Source organism: Balaenoptera physalus, assembly GCF_965194825.1.
Source record: "Balaenoptera physalus genome assembly, chromosome: 1".
Lineage (NCBI taxonomy): Eukaryota > Metazoa > Chordata > Mammalia > Artiodactyla > Balaenopteridae > Balaenoptera > Balaenoptera physalus.
Window position 1 is genome coordinate 65,461,452 of NC_138882.1, and position 18,111 is coordinate 65,479,562.

General features: G+C 44.7%; 2 protein-coding genes across 6 annotated transcripts in view; one reads left to right on the forward strand and one right to left on the reverse strand.

Moving 5' to 3' along the window:
* Nucleotides 1–1,418, reverse strand: part of MAEL (maelstrom spermatogenic transposon silencer) — a gene marked incomplete at its 5' end in the record, with an annotated part of 43,436 nt that extends 42,018 nt beyond the window's left edge. Inside the window, 2 exons of the mRNA XM_082438468.1 lie at nt 920–1,012; nt 1,287–1,418. Coding sequence (XP_082294594.1) covers nt 920–1,012; nt 1,287–1,418 — 225 coding nt within the window. The remainder of the gene's footprint in view (nt 1–919; nt 1,013–1,286) is intronic.
* A 12,700-nt stretch (nt 1,419–14,118) lies between these two features.
* ILDR2 (immunoglobulin like domain containing receptor 2) overlaps nt 14,119–18,111 on the forward strand; it is a 58,214-nt gene continuing 54,221 nt past the window's right edge. For 2 of the 5 annotated variants that reach the window (XM_082438102.1, XM_082438103.1), the window contains exon 1: nt 14,122–14,330. In XM_082438102.1, the coding sequence (XP_082294228.1) occupies nt 14,285–14,330 (46 nt within the window). In that variant the 5' untranslated portion in view covers nt 14,122–14,284. Of the gene's footprint in view, nt 14,331–18,111 lie in introns of all 5 variants that reach the window. The other 3 variants (XM_082438099.1, XM_082438101.1, XM_082438100.1) reach the window with 2 other exon arrangements.

The following is an 18,111-nucleotide window of genomic DNA, read 5'->3' on the forward strand; positions in this document are numbered from 1 at the left end:
AGTACTCTAATATTATTTGTTCTTCACTCAAAATAAAAACCAGATTGTGCTGGCTCCAAGTCTCAATGACGTATACATACAACACAGCTTTCATTTTGAGGGGAGATGTCTTAAGACACTGTAGTTAGAAGAAAAAAAAAAAATTATGGCTCACAAGTACAAATTCAACTGATTAGAGCTTCTACTCAAACATAAAGCCATAAAATAAAAATCTCTCAATCTTAAAACAAGCAAAACTCTCTCGAATTTCAATCCAATATTAACAGTTTATAATAAGAACAGAATTTTTGCTATGTAAGAATGGGAAGAACACAGAGGGAGGGGGGAAATTCCACAATTACCTTGCCTTTTCTTGATATGAATCAGCAACAAATTTTATTTAGTGCTTTAACATTCTGCTACACAGAACTTAACCCAAATAAACTTTATACAACTCTTACCTGTAAGACACAAACATTCACCAACATCCACAAATCTTGTTATTTCCATACTTTAAACACAGGAACTGGCCTCGTTCCAGGTGTCATTCAAAAAGAGAGAGTGGACCAAACTACTTTTAAACATTTGAAAAAGCGTTCTTAAATCATAAAGGAGTTGAAAGAGACTCTTAGAGGTCATCTAGTACAAACCCTAAATATCAACGCTCCCTTTGCTGATCACGGTCTACTGGGTGCAGGTTTCCTAATGGAATTTTCCCTGGCCTTCACCATCAAATGATACCAAGGTGTGCCCTAGTACCGGAGCCTGCTATTTTTTAGCAGGCATTCTCTGACATGAGGAAAAAAATGAAAAACTCTTCTTTGCACTCACCCAAATCACCCAGTCGTGTACCACTGACATTCACCCATTCACTCATCCAGCATTTACTGAGCATGCCTATGTGCCAGGAAGGTGACTGCTCTTCTCTGGCTAACTTTACCTGCTTCTCCGAAGGCCCAGAGTCCTTCCCCTGGGCAGCCCTCCACTCTCGAGCCATTTCTGCATATTTCTTCTTTTCCTCCTCCCTCAGGAGCTTGAGGAGATAGAAGAGGGAGACAAGCCGCAGCAGTGAGGACCTACTGCCCAGGGCCCCGCCTGTAGATGCCTGCACATTACAGGGAGGCGGAAGCGGCGTCGGTTGCCCTGAGCCGCGGACGGACGGACGGACGGACGGGCGGGCGGGCGGGGGGGTGGGGGATGTTCCTCCCCCTCCAGCAGGGGCCCAGGGGTCACTGGCCTCCTCGAGTCTTCTTTCCCTCCCGTTTGCTCAACTGCCCGACCCCGGGCTCACCGGCCTCCAGCCTTACCGCCCAGTCACTGGAACAGTAGGGGATGGCATCAGTGACGCGAGCCACGGGCAGGCCTCTCCGCCGTAGTTCGGGGATCTTCTCCTGCACGAAGAAATAGTAGGAATTGCGACTGGCCCTGCGGTTAGGCATGGTGAGTGCGGTACAGGCCTCGAAGCGGGCCAGAGACAGTACCACACTCAGCCGCCCTCGTCCGGCTCACGCTCTTAGTAACCGAGGAGAAGGTCTGCGCGCGCAGGTCCGTAGCTCTCAGCCAATCAGGGCATGGTGCGCAGGCGCATTGGCCTCGCCAGGAGAAAAACCGCCAGAGATGGTAAGATTCCCCCTCGTGCGGCCATGGGGGCGGGGGGGGGGGGGGAAGAGAGGTCACAGGTGAGGAGGTCTTGTCACGTGGAAGGCTTGGAGTAATTTCCGTATATTATTGCGTAACATCCATCAAAATAGGTAGAGAGGAAGAGGACCAGCAAGTGCTTCAGGTTCTTCGATGTTTTACAACTGTAAGGGGCCAAATCCGTGCTGAGAATTGTGAAAGGTATTGGATGGGGGGACAGAGTGAGGAACGCGACAAACAAGATCTTTTCCCTCAAGAAGTTTACAATCTAAAGGTAAGGGAGGCGGGTAAGATGAGGAAAACCACCAGTATGATTTGATTTGGGTTTTCCCCATTCTTAAATGACATTATTGTTTCAAAGAACATGGTTTTTAAAAACGCAGTTTTTCTTAAGTGTTTGTAAGGAGACATACAGTAAGAGTCTGAGATTTTAAATAATGTCTTTGAATAAAGTTTTATAGATTTCCTCATAAAGGTCTGGTTTATTTATTTATTTTTTTTGGTTGTTTTATTCCTAGAATATATTTGGAACTATTATATGTATTTCTTTTTTCCATTATATTTTCTAATTAGTTACTGCTGATGTGTAGAGAAGGTATTGATTTTACTGTTAATCTTGTGTATTTAGTCACCCTGCTGAACTCTCAGATTGGTTCAAATAGTGCCAATCGATTTTATTGGATTTTCTAGTAATATGTGCTTCCAGCAGAAATTCCTATCTGTGTTCAGTTTATTGAGTATGTGTATACGTGTTGTATGTATATGTTTTAAAATCAAGAACAGGAGTTGAAATTTTATTAAATGCTTTTTGTGCATCTTTTCAGATGACCGTATGGTTTTATTCTTTAATTGGTTAGCTCAATAAATGATATTGCTAGGTTTTTCTAATGTTAAAGCATCCTACCATTCCTACTACTATAACCTCTTCTTGATCATGCTTGGCATTGCTTATTTTTTAAAGCATACTTAATGTGGGATTTTTGCTTCCTTGATTGAAGTGATATTAAGTTACAGATTTTTTTCGTGATATCCTTACAAAATGTTGGTATCAGCGTTGTAATAGCCTCATAAAATGAACTGCTATCTTTTTTCTCTGTTCACTTTGAACAACAGATGGAATTATCTATTCCTGGACAGTTTGGTAGAACTTCACTAGTAAAACTCTTTGATCATAGTATATCTTTGGAGGGTGGGGTTGACCTTTGATTACCATTTCAATACTTTGTATGGTTATTAGTCTTTTCAGGTTTCCTACCTTTCCTTCAACCAATTTTGGTAATTCATTACTTTTTATAGAATTGTTTATTTCATTTAGGTTTTCATTTATATTGCTGTAAAATGTTGGCAAGAATGTGACATAACTAGAATTTTCATACAGTGGCAGTTTCTTACAAAGTTACACATACATTTATCATAGGACCAAGAACTTCCACTCATTTAGGAGAAATGAAAAAATATATCCCCTTGGAAATGAATTTCATAGCAGCTCTATTTATAAGAGCCCCAAACTGGACAACCCAAGTGTTCACTAAGAGATGAACTGATTTAAAAATTGTGGTATATCCATAGTAGACTGCTATTCAGGAATGAAACGCAATGAACTATTGATATTCAACATGGATGAATTTCAAGATAATTTTGTTGAATGAAAAAAGGCATACATAAAAGGATAGATACTGTATGATTCCACTTATACAAAACTCAATAAAAGGCAAAACTATCATTTAGAAATCAGATCAGCAGTTACCTAGGGCCAAGAGGTAGACAAAGGGGATTGACTGAGAACTGACAAGAGAACTCCTGGGTTGTCAGAAATATTCTATACCTTGATTGTAGTGGTAGTAGTTACAGGTGGCATATAGTTGTCAAAACTCCTCAAATAATACATTTAAAAGGTGTGCATTTTATTGTGTGTAAGTTATACTTCAATAAAGTTGATTTAAAAAACAAAATTGATTGGCATAAAGTATTTGCTTTTAATTTAAAATATACATAATTCCTAATGTTATTTATACCTTGTCTTTTTTCCTCTTAATACTTGCCAAAGTTTATTTTATTGATCTTAAAAAAAAAACAACTTTGGGTTTTATTGATGAACTTTACAGTTTTCCTATTCCTTTTTATTTCTGCTTTAAGTTTACAGAGTCCCTCTTTCTATTACTTCAGGCTAGTTTGTGGTTCTTTTTCTAGTTTCTTGAATAAAAAGCTTCATTCAAGTATTTTCAATTTCTATTTACTATCTTTCTAGTTTTCTTATTTTTCCTTTTTCTGCTTTAGTTGGATTGATCAGTTATTTTTTTCTCTACTTTCTCTTACATTGGTTTCAAGTCATGCATTCTATTTTGCTTCATTCAGTAGCTACCCATATTTTTAAGACACCTGTTTTAAAACATATTTTTATAACAACTTATACAGTTAATAGGTACCCATTACCGATTAGACAAATAGACCCATTCTTCCCAAATAGACAAGAAGCTTAGAAAGCTATTGCTTCCCCTCACTTAGTATCCCAGCCCACTGCTCCACCACCCCATTGCCATCTCCCATGTTATTATCTGGGATTTTAGTTCCAGACTGCTTTTTTATACCAATGTTGAGACATGATGGAAGTACAGTAAGTTAAATACATATATCTAAAGCATACGACTTGATGAGCTTTAACATATGTGTACAGCTGTGAAACCATCACCACCATCAAGATAATGAACATATCCACCCCCAAAAGTTTCCTCACTACCCCCTTAGGCTACTTGAAGTTGCCCCATAGTTCACTAATATTCTATTCATTTTTTTCCCTTCAGTCTTTGTTCTTTGCATTTCATTTTGCATTTTCTACTGCTCTTTCTTCAGGTTTACTAATCTTTTCGTCTGCAGTGTCTAATTCGTTACTAATCCCATCCAGTGTATTTTTTGTATCAAATCATTTAGTTTTCATCTCCAGAATTTGATTTAAATCTTCTTTATATCTTCTGTATTTCTACTTAACATGGTCTATCTGCCCTCTACCTTTAACATGGAATGTAGTTATAATAAGGAATATAGTTATAATAACTACTAAATGTCTTTGCCTACTCATTTCATCATCTGTGTCATTTCTGGGTCTGTTTCTACTGTTTGATTTTTCTCCTTATTATGGGTTGTATTTTGTCCTGCTTCTCTGTAAGCTTGGCAATATTTGGTTGGATGACGGTTGTAAATTTTACCCTGTTGAATGCTGCATATTTTTGTATTCTTATAAATATTCTTGTGCTTTGTGTTATGTTATTTGGAAACAATTTTAGTCTAGTTTTTCCTCCTTTTGAGGTTTGCTTTTATGCCTTGTTATTCGGAATCAGAGCAACCTTTAGGACTAATTTTCTCCTCTGCTGATATAACACCCTTCTGAGTACTCTTCCTGACAACCCATGAATTTGGAGGTTTTTCCACTTTGGCTAATGGAAACACAGACTATTTCTAGCCCTGTGAATTTCAAGGATTGTTCCTTCTAATCCTTTCACGTTGTTCTTTCCCTGGCACTGTATAGTTTCCTCCCACACATGCACTGATCAGCATTCAGCTGGAGCTCCAAGGGAGATCCTCAGCAGATTTCCAGAGCTTTTTCTTCGTGCTGCTCTCTCTGTCTGGTACTCTGCCCTGTGAACTCTAGCCACCCTGGCCTACCAGACACCCAACACCATCTCCTTAACCCAGGGAGACCACAGGACTCTGCCTAGGTTACCCCTCTTAATGCTGCATTCTGGATCCCCTCTCTGGGCAGCAACCTGGGGCAATCACAGGGCTCACCCTGTTTCTGTTCTTTCGAGGATGACTCATCTCTGCTTCCTGATGTCCAGTATCTGAAAACATTGTTTCATATATTTTAACCAGTTTTTTAGTTGTTTCAGGCTGCTGGATAAATTCATGTCCTGTTACTCCATCTTGGCCAAGATCGCTTTATCTTACTTTAAAAATTCAAAATAATATTTTGATTTAACTGTTAAATGTTTAAATAGGTGATCAGAGGCAAACCTCTCTGAGGAGGTGCCATTTAAAATGAGAAAGGATGCAAAGGTACGGAGCTAGTCATGCGAAGAGCTGAAAGAAGAGCATTCCAGACAGAGGGAACAGCACATGAAAAGGCCTCACGCAATAAAGAATTTGTTGAATCCTCAGAACAGGTGGAAGACCGGTTGGTGTTGCTGAAGTGTATCCAGTCAGGTGGAGAGGGGTGCATGCTGAGGATAGAGTGACCAGCAGAGATTTGGGCATGGCCAGTGTCAGGGGTTCAAGTATTAGTCTAAGGACATGGGTGGTCATTTAAGGGATTTTTTTAAAGTGTCATTATATAGTTTACAGTTTAAGAAGGTCACTCTTGATGCTAGTCAGAGAACAGGTTCAAATCAGCAAGAATGGGTATGAGGAGATGAGTTAGGAGGCTTCCTCAGGAGTCCACGTGAGATGATGATGACCTAGAACAGAGACATGGAGCAGACATGGAGACGTGAGGACGGTTTCACTTGTACTTTGTGGAAAAACAGAACTAGCTGATGGATTGGCCGCAGGAGTAAGAGAAAGGGAGGAATCCTAGGGTTTCGACTCGGGTAACCCAGTGGCAAGTGGTGTCTTTTTGTAAAATAGCGAGGACTGTGCTAGTGCCAAAGAGGGTCCAACGCTCCTCATAATTCTATTACCTGCTCCTCTCCTTCTTTGATACAATTGATTTTTTTTCCAGTTTTACTTAAGTACAGTCCTATGTAAACAGAACAGTTTTTCCCTTTTTCCAACCACATTGATCTTCCTATTCAGAAATTCTAGAGGGGGGCAGGTTTTTGTTGGGGGTATGCATGGCAGGGGCCGGGGGGGTGGATCAAGAATCCAGTTATGGACATGTTAATTTTGAAATGCCTATTATACAGTCAAGTGGAGATGTCAAGCAGGCAATCGGCTAAGTCTGGAGTTCTGGGCTAGAGATAGAATTTGGAAGTAAGCCACATAAAGCTGGTACTTAAATTCATGGAAATAGATGCGATTGCTTAGGCTGAGAGTGAAGAGAGAAAACAAGGATCCAGGATGGAGTCCTGAGGAACACCAGCATTTAGAAGTCAGTTAGAAAAAGAAAACCCAGTAAAGGTAAGGAAGAAGGAATGTCTGAGGAGGCAGGGAGAAAACCACGGAAACTAAGAGAAGAGTTTCTAAGAGGAAGTGCTTCATTCATTTAATATTAAGAGTCTGCTGAGTGCTAGGCTCTATTTCAGGCACAATAAGTTGAACAGAACAAACCTAATAATGAGGAAGGCAGACAATAAAGAAATAAACAACTATGTGTATAATAAGATGTCCGAACATCTTATTGGACAATAAGTCCAATGAAGAAAGATAATACACGATAAGGGAATAGGGACTGATGGAGGGGACAATTTTAGGGTGGTCAGAAGAGCCTCTATTTGAAGAAATGAAATTTAAGCAAACACTGGAAGTGAGGAAGCAAACCATGAAGATGTCAGGCAAAGAGCGTTCCAGACCAAGGGAGTAGAAAGTGCAAAAACTCCAAGGTGGGCACACGTCAGGGGTGTTTAAGGAATAGCAAAGTAAGTCTGTGGCTGGAGTGAAGTGAGCAAGGGGGAGAGTAGAGAGGATATTGCAGAGGGAGCTTGGGCCAAATCATACAGGGCTTATAAGGTCACTGTGAGGATTTTTGATTTCAGTCTAAAGGGGTGAGAAGCCATTGGAAATTTGGATGGCTTCTACTTTTTTTTTTTAAGTATGAGGTGTGATTTTCAGCTGAGTGAGTGTTATGAAACCACCCCAAAAGAAACAGCATTTTCGGAAAATGTTTTTCCTCATGCTATTTTTGTCCTGATGCTAGTTTAAATTAAGGCCCTGACAGTACGATTAAAGTGCATCCTCCAACCCGTGCTAATAATAATAGTAATAATAGCTAACATTCATTGAAAGCTACCGTGTCAGACTCCCTGCTAAACACTGCACAACGTAATCTCATCTCTCCTCTTCATAACAACCCTATGAAATAGATTCAATGATCATCCCCATTTTGCAGAGTGAGAAATTGAGGCTCAGAGTAGTAAAGTGCCTTCCCCAGGCCACACAGCCCATGAGCGGCTCTGACCTCTGTGAGATCCCTACTTCTTTAACATACGTATTCCAAGTTGTTCATTATAGGTGCTCAAGGATGTTTATTACACGGTGCTTTGCCAAAGCAAAAAAGGGGAATTACCAAGTTCCTCATCTTCTCTAGATATTGCTTGAATGCACACCACATTCTTGAGTAACTCACCCTGAAGTCTAGTTGATTCCTTGGCTTGCTCAGTCTATACACACGCAACCTGTTGTCAGGTCATGTGGATTCTACTTCCTGTGTCTCCCTGTAATGTCTCTCTTACCTACTATTTGCTTCTCATTCCTGCCATGCTATAGCTTAGTTCTGGTACTTGTTCCTTCTTGGGCTCTTGTGATGAGCTCTCCCATGGAAGAGGCCTCTGCCTGTTGTCTCTCTTTCCACCAATACATCCTACATCCTGTGGCCACAATAACGTGGCTGAAATACAGGTCTGATCTTGTTCTTCTGCTTAGATATCCTTATGGGTGGTCCATTGCCTGCAGAGTTCAGTCCAGACCTGATAGCCTGGATCACCTTGGTCCGACCTCAGCCAACTTTTCCAGCCTCATTGCTGACTCATATTCCTGGCAGCAGGCCCCACGCTCATCTCGGCCCATTGCTTATGCATTTGCACTACCTCCTGCTCCATTTCTGCTTTTAGAAATTCTGCGCAGATCATGTTTAAGACTTAGCTCAGGGGTCACCTTTTCATGAAGACATCTCTGACCAGCACTCCAGACGGGTAACTGACCCCTCTCCCTTTGTTCCCAAACCATACCTAGAACATGTCCTAATATGGGCCCTGTCACACTATCACATTTAAAGGCCATGTGTCTGTCTCTCCCCCACCCCAACACACACACACACACACACACACACACACACACACGGCTACAACTCAACTGTAAGCTCTTTGACAGAAGAGACTGTGACTCATCCATCTTTGAATTCCTACTCATCTTGAATTTCTAGACAGCATAGTATCTAAAATACAGTAGGTGCTCAGTGAATGTATATGGAATAAATAAATGAATGAATTCAAGAAAGAGAGAGAGAAGATGAGGAAAAGGGAAGAAGGCGCTGGAACAGGTTGTAATTAATTAGACAGAAATTCATATTGATCATCTCTGTGTATAGAGCACCCACTCAGAATCGGGTAGGAGTACAGAATTAACGATTCAAGAGAGAGCCTCACCCCACAACTCCAACACATAGGTCAAGGCTGCCGTTCTTTAACACTAGCTTCTCGAGAGCCCGCAAATGACCCTTCCATTGCTAGAGCTGCTTCCCTTCGTGCTGTTGAGTGTTCTGACTCTGTTGTTCCAGCTGCCTTACCTGCCTGTTTTCTGGGGGTGAGGTCATTGGATGACATACTTATTCTGGCTCACTTCCCTCTCTTGGGCTTTGTCTTTGACCCGTGCCAGGGGAGAAGGCCTCTAGGAGAATGCTTAGGGCTGAGAAGCAATCTTCTGGCTTAATCGTCAAGACCTAGAACCCAAAGCCTGGATAAAATACAGAAAGACAGGCCCCCTTCATCATTCCCCCTTTGGGCTAAAAGGTGCTGCTTGATCACTGGAATCTGCTCTGCTGCTAATCTGGGGGGCTGTTGTTGCTGTGCTGGCTTCCAAAGGAGGCTAACACTGAAACAAAAACAAAAGCAGACACTGGAGATAGGGCTCCTAAAAGAGAAGCAGCCTTACTTCATCTTCGGCTCTGTAACTCACAGAGAAATTATAGGTTGAACTGTCAGTCACTAAGGGCTCCCAGGGCTTCAACTGCTCATAATTAACTTGATTAACAGCTCATGATTGAGACAGAATGAGTGCAGGTGTACATTTGGGGGCTTTGTATCTGGCTAAAGATACAGGCCTGACAAAACACCTGTCACCCCTTCTTGGTGACTCTCTCCTTCCTCCAGGGATGTCCCAGAGACTGAGTAAATTGTGGCACAGCTGTATCTTTTGTCCAAGCAACTCGTTCTACATTGTAGAACTATTAGAGCATGTAGAAAAGCTAAAGAAGAAAATATAAATGAATGGCTATCCTACCTGAGATAACCATTATTACTCTTTTGTTGTTTCCATTATCTCTTTTAAATACATTTTCCATATTTGAGACCATGCCCTAAATATAGTTTGATGTTCTGCTCTTTTTGTCTGCACATTATCCTTGGAGAGACCTCTGTGGGGAAAGCATAGCGAGCTAACTCAGGTGGGGGCCGCCCACCGTTGGTGGGGTCTGGCCTCAGGACGGGGCAAGCAGACATCATCGAATTCTGCCCCCCCTGCACCCCCGCAGTTTGATTTGAAGCCTGAGACAGCAAGCTCTTGGGTTAAATCTGCTTCAAGTATGTGAAATTTTCAGTACATTCTCCCAATCTTTTACTTATTATATACTTACCACTGTTCTTGGCAGTACAGCTTTTTAAAATTCTTTGGCATCATGTGCTTTATATTTGCATTTCCTTTCTTTAAAGCATTTTCTTAATGAAACAATTTATTCTGCAATATGAAAGGGCTTCCAGATTGAAAATGTTTCCAGTTTCCAGTACAGGGTGCCTAGAGTCTCCAGTATTTGTTTGTTTATTTATTTTAGTTTATCACTTTAATTTAGATTTTTTAAAAAAATTATAATTCATTGAAGGTGGTTTTGAAGATATGGGGGATGGGGAACATTAACAAACTGAAAAGGTAGCACAAGGGAAGGAAAGAGGAACAAAACTTAGGTAAGAAACGTGGTATCTGTTTTAAAGTCACACCTCATAGATTCCTCCTGGAAGAACAGATCAGAGAGAAGTAGAAATGTGATATTATCTGTGTGCTTTAAAAAGATCTACATTCAGCAGAATTCATGTGCATGCATGCCTATGTGCCTGCAATGAAATCATGTTTTAAAGAGGATTCAGCTGCATTATATTTATAACTATGTGGTTGCTACCAGCTACCAGCCTGTCTCCTTGCGGTGGTTCACTTCTCTTTTCTCCATGTCCCAATTCTGTTCTAAAGGGTGCAACTTTGGCAAAGCCGCCTGTCAGTCCACACCCACTCCCCATCATATACAATTCCAGCTGTGGCTTCCTGGGAATCCTGATCTGGTCCCACACAGGCCTATATTCTGACATTTTGTCTCTGGTTGCAGCAGAAAGTTTGAAGTGTTGGGGATCCGGACCCTTCCCTTGGCGGTGAAAAATTCATCTCTGTGGGGGTCCTGTCCTATTTGGCCAGGATGAACGGACAACTGGAGCTTAACCAGATCTGAATCTGAGGCTCATTTGCAAACATCAACTCAACAGCCTCCCAGAAAAACAAAAAAGTGATTAAGTAATGCTTCTTAAACATTAGTGAGCTTCAGAAGAATGTGAGGAAGGCAGTTAAAATGCAGATTTCCAGGTCCCACCCAGAATTTCTGATCTCATAGTTTTTAGTAGAGACTGGTAATCTGCATTTAAGCAAACACTTTTATGTGATTCTGATGCCAAAGTTCAAAAACCACACTTGGAAGAGCACCAGGGTTCTGGTGTCATATCCTGCTACCTCCACCAATACAGCAAAATAATACCATTGTCCCACCCTCCTCCTACCTCCATCCTTTAGGCTGCATGTTTTGAATCATCAGGTGTACCCTTAAAGTTCCTCTTAACCCTCCATCACCTTGGTAATAACGTGCATTAGGGAGGGGTACACACAATGATTTAGTCCAGTTTAGCATCTCCTTAGGGATGGCCCAGGCTCCACCCACTCAGGAAGATGCTGATCAACTGTTATCTCTCTAGCTAGAAGATAGACATGCAGGGTGCTACACAGAAAATAAATTCCCTGGTTGGTGGACAAGGCCCCTGCATTCTATGATTCACTCTGGCACAAGCTTTTCCCCAAGTGCCCTGACTCCCTGCTGACATACAAACTCCAAGCACACATTCAAAGCTCACTTCTGTGGGCTTTCACTTTCCACTTTCCATGCACATCCAGGTTCCCTTAGTTCAGTCCATCCCCCATATCCAATTTCTCAACTCTAATGTCCAAGTTTTGCATAAAATACCATCGTTAGGTATGCTTAAATACTAAACACTATTCAAACTCCTTTATGCTCTGTGTGCATGGGCACATGTGCATATACACACACAGTAAATGTGTGTAAATAATTTGTAGATGATACAAATACATCATCATATCAACCCTCTGGTCTAGATGTCAGTTTTATAGTGCAAAGGGAATATGCTTTGAGCCAAAAGATCTCCGTTCAAATCCTACCTTTGCCACTTGCTAGCTACCTGATCTTTAGAAGATAATTAAATTCTCTGGGCCTGAGTTTCCTCATTAGGATTAACCGAGAAAGCTTGTGAAACATCTAGGACTGTGTCTAGAACCTAATAGGAAACCCACAAATGTTAGGTTATCTCCTTTATTTCAATTTTCCCCTTCCTTCCTTCCTTTCTTCCTTCCTCCCTCCCTTCCTTCCTTCCTCCCTTCCTTCCTTCCCTCCCTCCTTCCTTCCTTCCCTCCCTCCTTCCTTCCTTCCCTCCCTCCTTCCTTCCTTCTTTTGTATATGAAAGAAAATAGTCCTCCAAATTTCTCTCACACAGCATATTAGTCAGGGTTCTTAATTGCAAGCTTCAGAAATCATCTCTCGCCAAAATAAGCAAAGAGAGAATTTACAAGAGGATATGGGGTGGTTCACAGAATTGCCAGGAAGGCTGACGAGCCAGGTGTAGAAAGTGAGCTGGAACCCAGGGAGGCTACACAACCAAGAGGACAGCCCCAAACCACACATCACAGTAGTCTGATGGCCTGACCTCTGCCATGGCTGGCCTGTGAACACTGGACGCCAGCTGCCCACCTCAGCAGCAAAACTGATTCTCCGCTGACTCTGCTTCTTGCCTCATGTGCTCCAGGTTCAAAAAGCTCTGAGTGAGAGGGTCCCCAGCTGGGGAGACTGCTCTAGACTTTTTGGCTTCCATAGTTGGGATTCCTTGAAAATAAGGGAATTGCGATGTCAGGCAGCCATGAAAGACCAGAGTCAATTCTCACCATTTCTGATGTTCACATCTCATCCCCGTTTCACATATACGTTCATTTATTCCTAAGCATGTAGAGTCTCTCTCCAGGGACTCTCCTCAAGCCTAGAACCACTCTGTTTTCAGAGGAATTTTCTATCTTTCTGCCTGTCTCCTTTCTTTCCTCTGCCCAGAATTCCCCCTGCCCTGTCCCCTTTCCACCCCCAATCCCTCAATAGCACAAATCTTGCCCATTCTGCAAATACCAATTGAGATGTTACCCCTTCTTTACTGTGGTGTTGCCCACTCTCCCCCAGTCCCCACTAAACTGCTCCTTCCTTCATATTCTGAGGGCCCTTTCTCCAGATCTCCATCATCGCATTTGCTCTGTTTTACTACCAGTATGTGTTTTGTGATCAATGTACTGATCTTCCTCCCTCTCCGGGACCCAAGATGAGGCCCCTTAATGGCAGGAAGTCTGTCTTCCTCATCTTTGTAGCCTTGGTTCTTGGCACCTAGTAGATGCTTAATATGTTCGTTAACATACACATTTCTCGGTTGTCTCGAAACACATACATTTAGAATCCTTTCCTACACACACAAGATCCTTTTAAGAAATGGAGTAATCCATGTTAATGCGCCCTGCAAACTGTAAAGTGTTGTGCAAATGCGCCTGATTTTAGCCAAAAGGCCGAGAAGCGATGGACAAATGTAAGCCGTATAATTGTTCATTTCATTCTAGTTTTACATATTTTCTGTTAAAGAGCTGCATGCCCTTATCTCATAATGCTTTAACCTCATAATGTTTTAACAGGAGAAAGTTTCGACGCGGGATTCCCGCCTACCTTTTCCAATTCTGCTGAGCCCCTCGGTTCCTTGCACTGTCAAAAAGGGAACCGAACGGAGGGGCAGGGGGGTCAGCGAAAGCGCACACCCTTGCCAACAAGTTATGCCAAGTCCCCGCAGGTCCTTCTGTCCCAGTTCAGAATGGCCCTGGCCACGTGCGTACCCAGACTCCCCCTCCTCGAGTCCCCAACCCCGCTTTTGGCTCGGGTCCCGAACGCTGGCTTCGCTGGGAGCAGCCGCGCTGATCGCTCCCGGCTCCGCGCAGCCCGCCCTGCCGCCTCCCCCGCGCCCCCTCTCCCCCCTGTACTTTGTCACTCAGCGCTGACCTGCGAGCCGCAGGGGCGTGCACGTGACCGAGAAACTTTGGTAGCCCCGGGGCGGCTGGCGGCGGGGCCGGGAGCCGGCGGCCGAGCTCCCCCGCGCGGCGCGCTCTGCGGCCGGAAGGCGCTCGGTGGGCCGCGCTGCCTGGGCGTGCGGGTGCGCCAGCCGGCGGGGAAGGCGCCGCCGAGCGCCGCGTGGACCCCGGGAGCCCGCGGCAGCGCGCGTGCCGCCGGCGGCGCGGTCAGCCCGGGGCCCCGCCTGCGCGGCCCGGGCGGCGGGCGGCGGCGCCCAGGGACGCCGGGGGCCCGCTCGCGCCCGCCGTCGCCTCCGCCGCTCGGTTACCTCGATCCTCCCGTCTCTGGCGCTTCCCACTTCCCTCACTCCTTAATCTGGATGGGAAGTTGGGGAAAATGGACAGGGTCGTGCTGGCGTGGGTTGCTCTCTTCTGGCTAACAGGTAAGAGGCGTTTTCCACCGAGACGGATAACTTTATATGTATTCCGGTACTGGTTCTGTTCTAACCCTAGCCCACCGCGCCGCACCCCCAGTTACCCCCCATTGTGCTTAAAGCTGCTTAGCAGGCTGGTGGTAAGTGGGGGGAGGGGTGTGTGTGTGTGATGGGGGAGGCGGAGAGAAACCCGGTATCAAGTGAGCTGGATCGAGATGCAGGTGTTTTGACTCATTCGAGATAAGAGATTGTTCTTTCCAGTGTGCATTTCTCCTTCCATACAACGGTTCTTCCTTGGTCTTATCTTGAGTTTGTAATGCTGTGAGTCCTGGGAAAAGCCTGGTTGGGAAAAAAAATGAAAGCTCGGAGGAAACTGATTAATTATGAGAACTGGTTTTCTGGGGGTTGGAAGTAAAGGAGTGTCTTCTTAATTCCTTCCCTAGAGAAGCCGGGAGCCCCAGGGGCATTCTTCAGTGGCTCCCAGGTGTGCAGGGGAGCGGGGATGAGGAAGGACATGGGGATGGAGGCTTGATTGGTTGTGGAGTTGAGGGCCCCACTCGCATTTGGTACCATTTGGGGAGTGGTCCCACAGAAGAGAAGAGCCTTCCTCCCCCCATAAACAGGTGGGAACACCCTCTAATAAAGATAATTTGCAGAGATATTCAGAAGGTAGGGCCTTGCCTTAGCATTAGAGTCACTTCCTCTAGCTGAGACCTCCGTGTTTCCCCCTCCCTTTTGGTGAACTTTCTCCCCACCCTCCTGGGGTCTGGAAAGGCTCTAGTTCCTAACACGTGTTCCCACAGGATGATCTGTGAGGTTGAGAGATAGGTGGCCAGGCTGAATGGGCAGCCCTGAGAGATTCACAGAGCAGCCCTGCCTTGGGTGGAGGTGGAGGGGTTAGGAAGGCTTGGGTGGTCTGGACTGGGTCTGAGGCAACAATTCAAAGCAAGGTGGAGCCAAGTGATGGAGGAGAGGAACAGGGGAGCAGAAAAGTGGCGAAGACAAGATGGGGTAGTGAAGGGCAGGAGAGAAAATGGAAAACAGCACCAAGAACAAAGTTGTGTCCCTTCTGGGAGCATTGAAGACTGGGAAAAATCAAGTCAGTAGGAAAAGAGGAACAAGATAAAAATATCTAAGGCAAGTGATTGAAAGAGGGTAAAATACATTTAAGAAAGACAAAACCACTATGTCCCTTAGCTTCAGAATAAGAATATAGATTGCCTCAGGTTTTTTTTCCATTCCTAATGAAGGGTCCCTAACACTGGCTCTTGCCCCCTGCGGGGTTTAGGTTTGGGGAGGGGTCCCTCAGCAGAGTTAGCCTCTTCTCTTGGCTGCTCTGAGTTCATCCCTCCCACATTATTCAAGTATGAATCATCTCTAATTTCAGGGGTTGCCTGATCCATGCCTCCCCACTCCCCTGGCCTCCCAGTGCCTTCTACTTCCACCCTCACTGATTCTGAATGTCCTTAATTTGCTTCTACTTCTCAATTATCATATTTGAGGGGAACTTTGGCCTTGAACCTCTATCACCGCCTCCCTGAAGTCAGCTAGGCATCTGGGGAGGGGTCCCCAAGTCAGAGGTGCTCTTCCAGACACCCTGGGGTATACCCAAAAAAAGCTCTCTAGGGATTTGCAGGGCATGGGGCAGAAGGGGAACATAGAGCCCTTGCTAGATGGCTGACAGCTTTTTATGAAATGGTCCCTGGGACCATCTAATTCAGTCCTCTCAGTTTATACAAATGGAGGTCCAGAGAGGCAATGTGCACACAGCAAGTTTGTGTTGGAGCGGGCACTAGACCCAGTCCTCCCAAACCCCGGGCCAGTCCTGTTTGCACTCTCCTGAGCTCCCTCTCTGAGCTTTGTGGGGTGTGTGTGTGGGGGGGGGGGTTGTTTTTGTCTTGAGGGGAGGTGCTGCTTCATCTGGTCTGTGCCTTCTCCCATCCGCACCTGGAGAGGTTGCTCCTGCCTGGAAGCAGGCAACAGGTTAGTTATCAGGGCCATCCCAGCTGTCAGAGGGCTGGGACTTCCAGGCTCTGCAAGTAAGCCTGGCTCCAGAGGTCCCACTGATCACCCACTGGCATCCCCTGGTCCCAGTTTCCCCTTCCGCCCGCATCCCACCGTGGACAAGCCTCAGCCTCAGCAAAGTGAAGCAGCTAACAATGGCGGCTGGGGAGAGGGAGGGAGGGAAGAGAGAGGAACAGTCAAGGATGAGATGGATTCAGACTCATCGTTCACAGAGCAACCAGGAGACAAAAGGTAAGACATTTTAGTCCAGCCCAATCAATGAATTCTCTCTTGAGGGGGTGGTGGAAGGGGAGGGAGAAAGGAAAGGACAGATTAAAAATGAGTCAGAGAGCCAGGAAAAAAACCACATTCCTTCTCCCTCTCCCTCCCTTTCTCTGTCTTCTCTCTTTTTCTCTTCCTCTCCTCCCCTTCCCACCCCCACCCCCCCCCCCCCCCCCCCGCCTTAGTTTCTCTCTTTTCATGCAGGCTGAGCAATTTCTAATCAACACTTCAGGCTTTTTTCCTCAGACTCTAGCAGCTCCTTCCTCGTCTTTCATTACAAAAATTCTGTATTTTTTTCTGCTGTATATTTAGCCTCATGATTTCTCATTGTCATTGTGATGCTGCTTCCTGTAATAAATTGTTTTGTTGTTGTTGTCCTTGTCGTTTTGCACAAAACAAAATGCTTACCAGCTGCTATTTTAGCAACAGGTGCCATCTAGCAATACGACTTGAGGAGGGTTCACTCTGTCTTTGTTCTTGAATATGGATGGCGTTTCAGCCCTTCCTGGCAGCAGAGGCTGCAAGAAACGCCAGAGCTGTGGCGACACTCTGGGAGCAGGCAGTTTGTTTTCCTGGAGACTCTTTTGGGTCTCTCTGTGACAAAGAGTGCTTGTTCTATTAGCATTTCTTTTGATACCCTTTTGGTTGTATTCATTCATTTATTCATCCTTTCTCCAAGTCTGTATTAAATTCCTGTGGTTTCTAAGTATTATGATAGGTGCTGAGAATAAAGAGAGGAAAGACATAGTCCTTGCCCTCAAAGAGCTGTCAGTCTAGTCAGTGACTCAAATGAGTTTTCAGGTAATTTTGATAAGGAGGTAAGAGGTCCTATGATAAGAGCCATGAGAGCCGCACAGGTGCTACGAGAGCACGGATGAGGCATACATGCCTGAAACCTGGGGTGGGAGCGGAGCAGCTCGGAAACAAACTCCCAGAAGAGGTGATGGCTGAGTTAATACATTTATTTATTCATGCACAGTCAGCTGCTGAGTTACTGTCACATCCAGGCATGGTGCTGGGGTTAATAAGACAGCCCTGCCTTCAAGGAGCTTACAGTTTGATGGTGGAGACTCCAGTGATGGAACTGTGATCACCCAGTTATGGAGTACCCTGTACAAAGGCCATGATAGAGATCTGCACTAACTGTTGTGGGTGCCTCACGGTGGCTTCTAACCCAGCCTGCAGCAGGCAGGGAGGAATCCAGACACAGTGGCTGGTTTGGTTTGCATTCAGGTAGATGCCTGGTGACCATGAGAGGATGGGCTTGGGTATGGAGGGTTAAAGTGTTAATTAGCCCTGGAGAAGGAAGAGTTGCTTTTAGAGATTCCTGACACCTTAATTTCCATTATCTCCTTTCCGATCCTGTATACTTTTCAATTTTTCTCCCTCCTCTGTTCTGCTTTCCTCCATGGAAGAGACCTTTTTCATACCGGAGCATCTTCTTTCAGCATCTTGTCACAGCCCTCTCCATGTCCCACCATGCTCAGCCTGGGTGCTTCTCTCT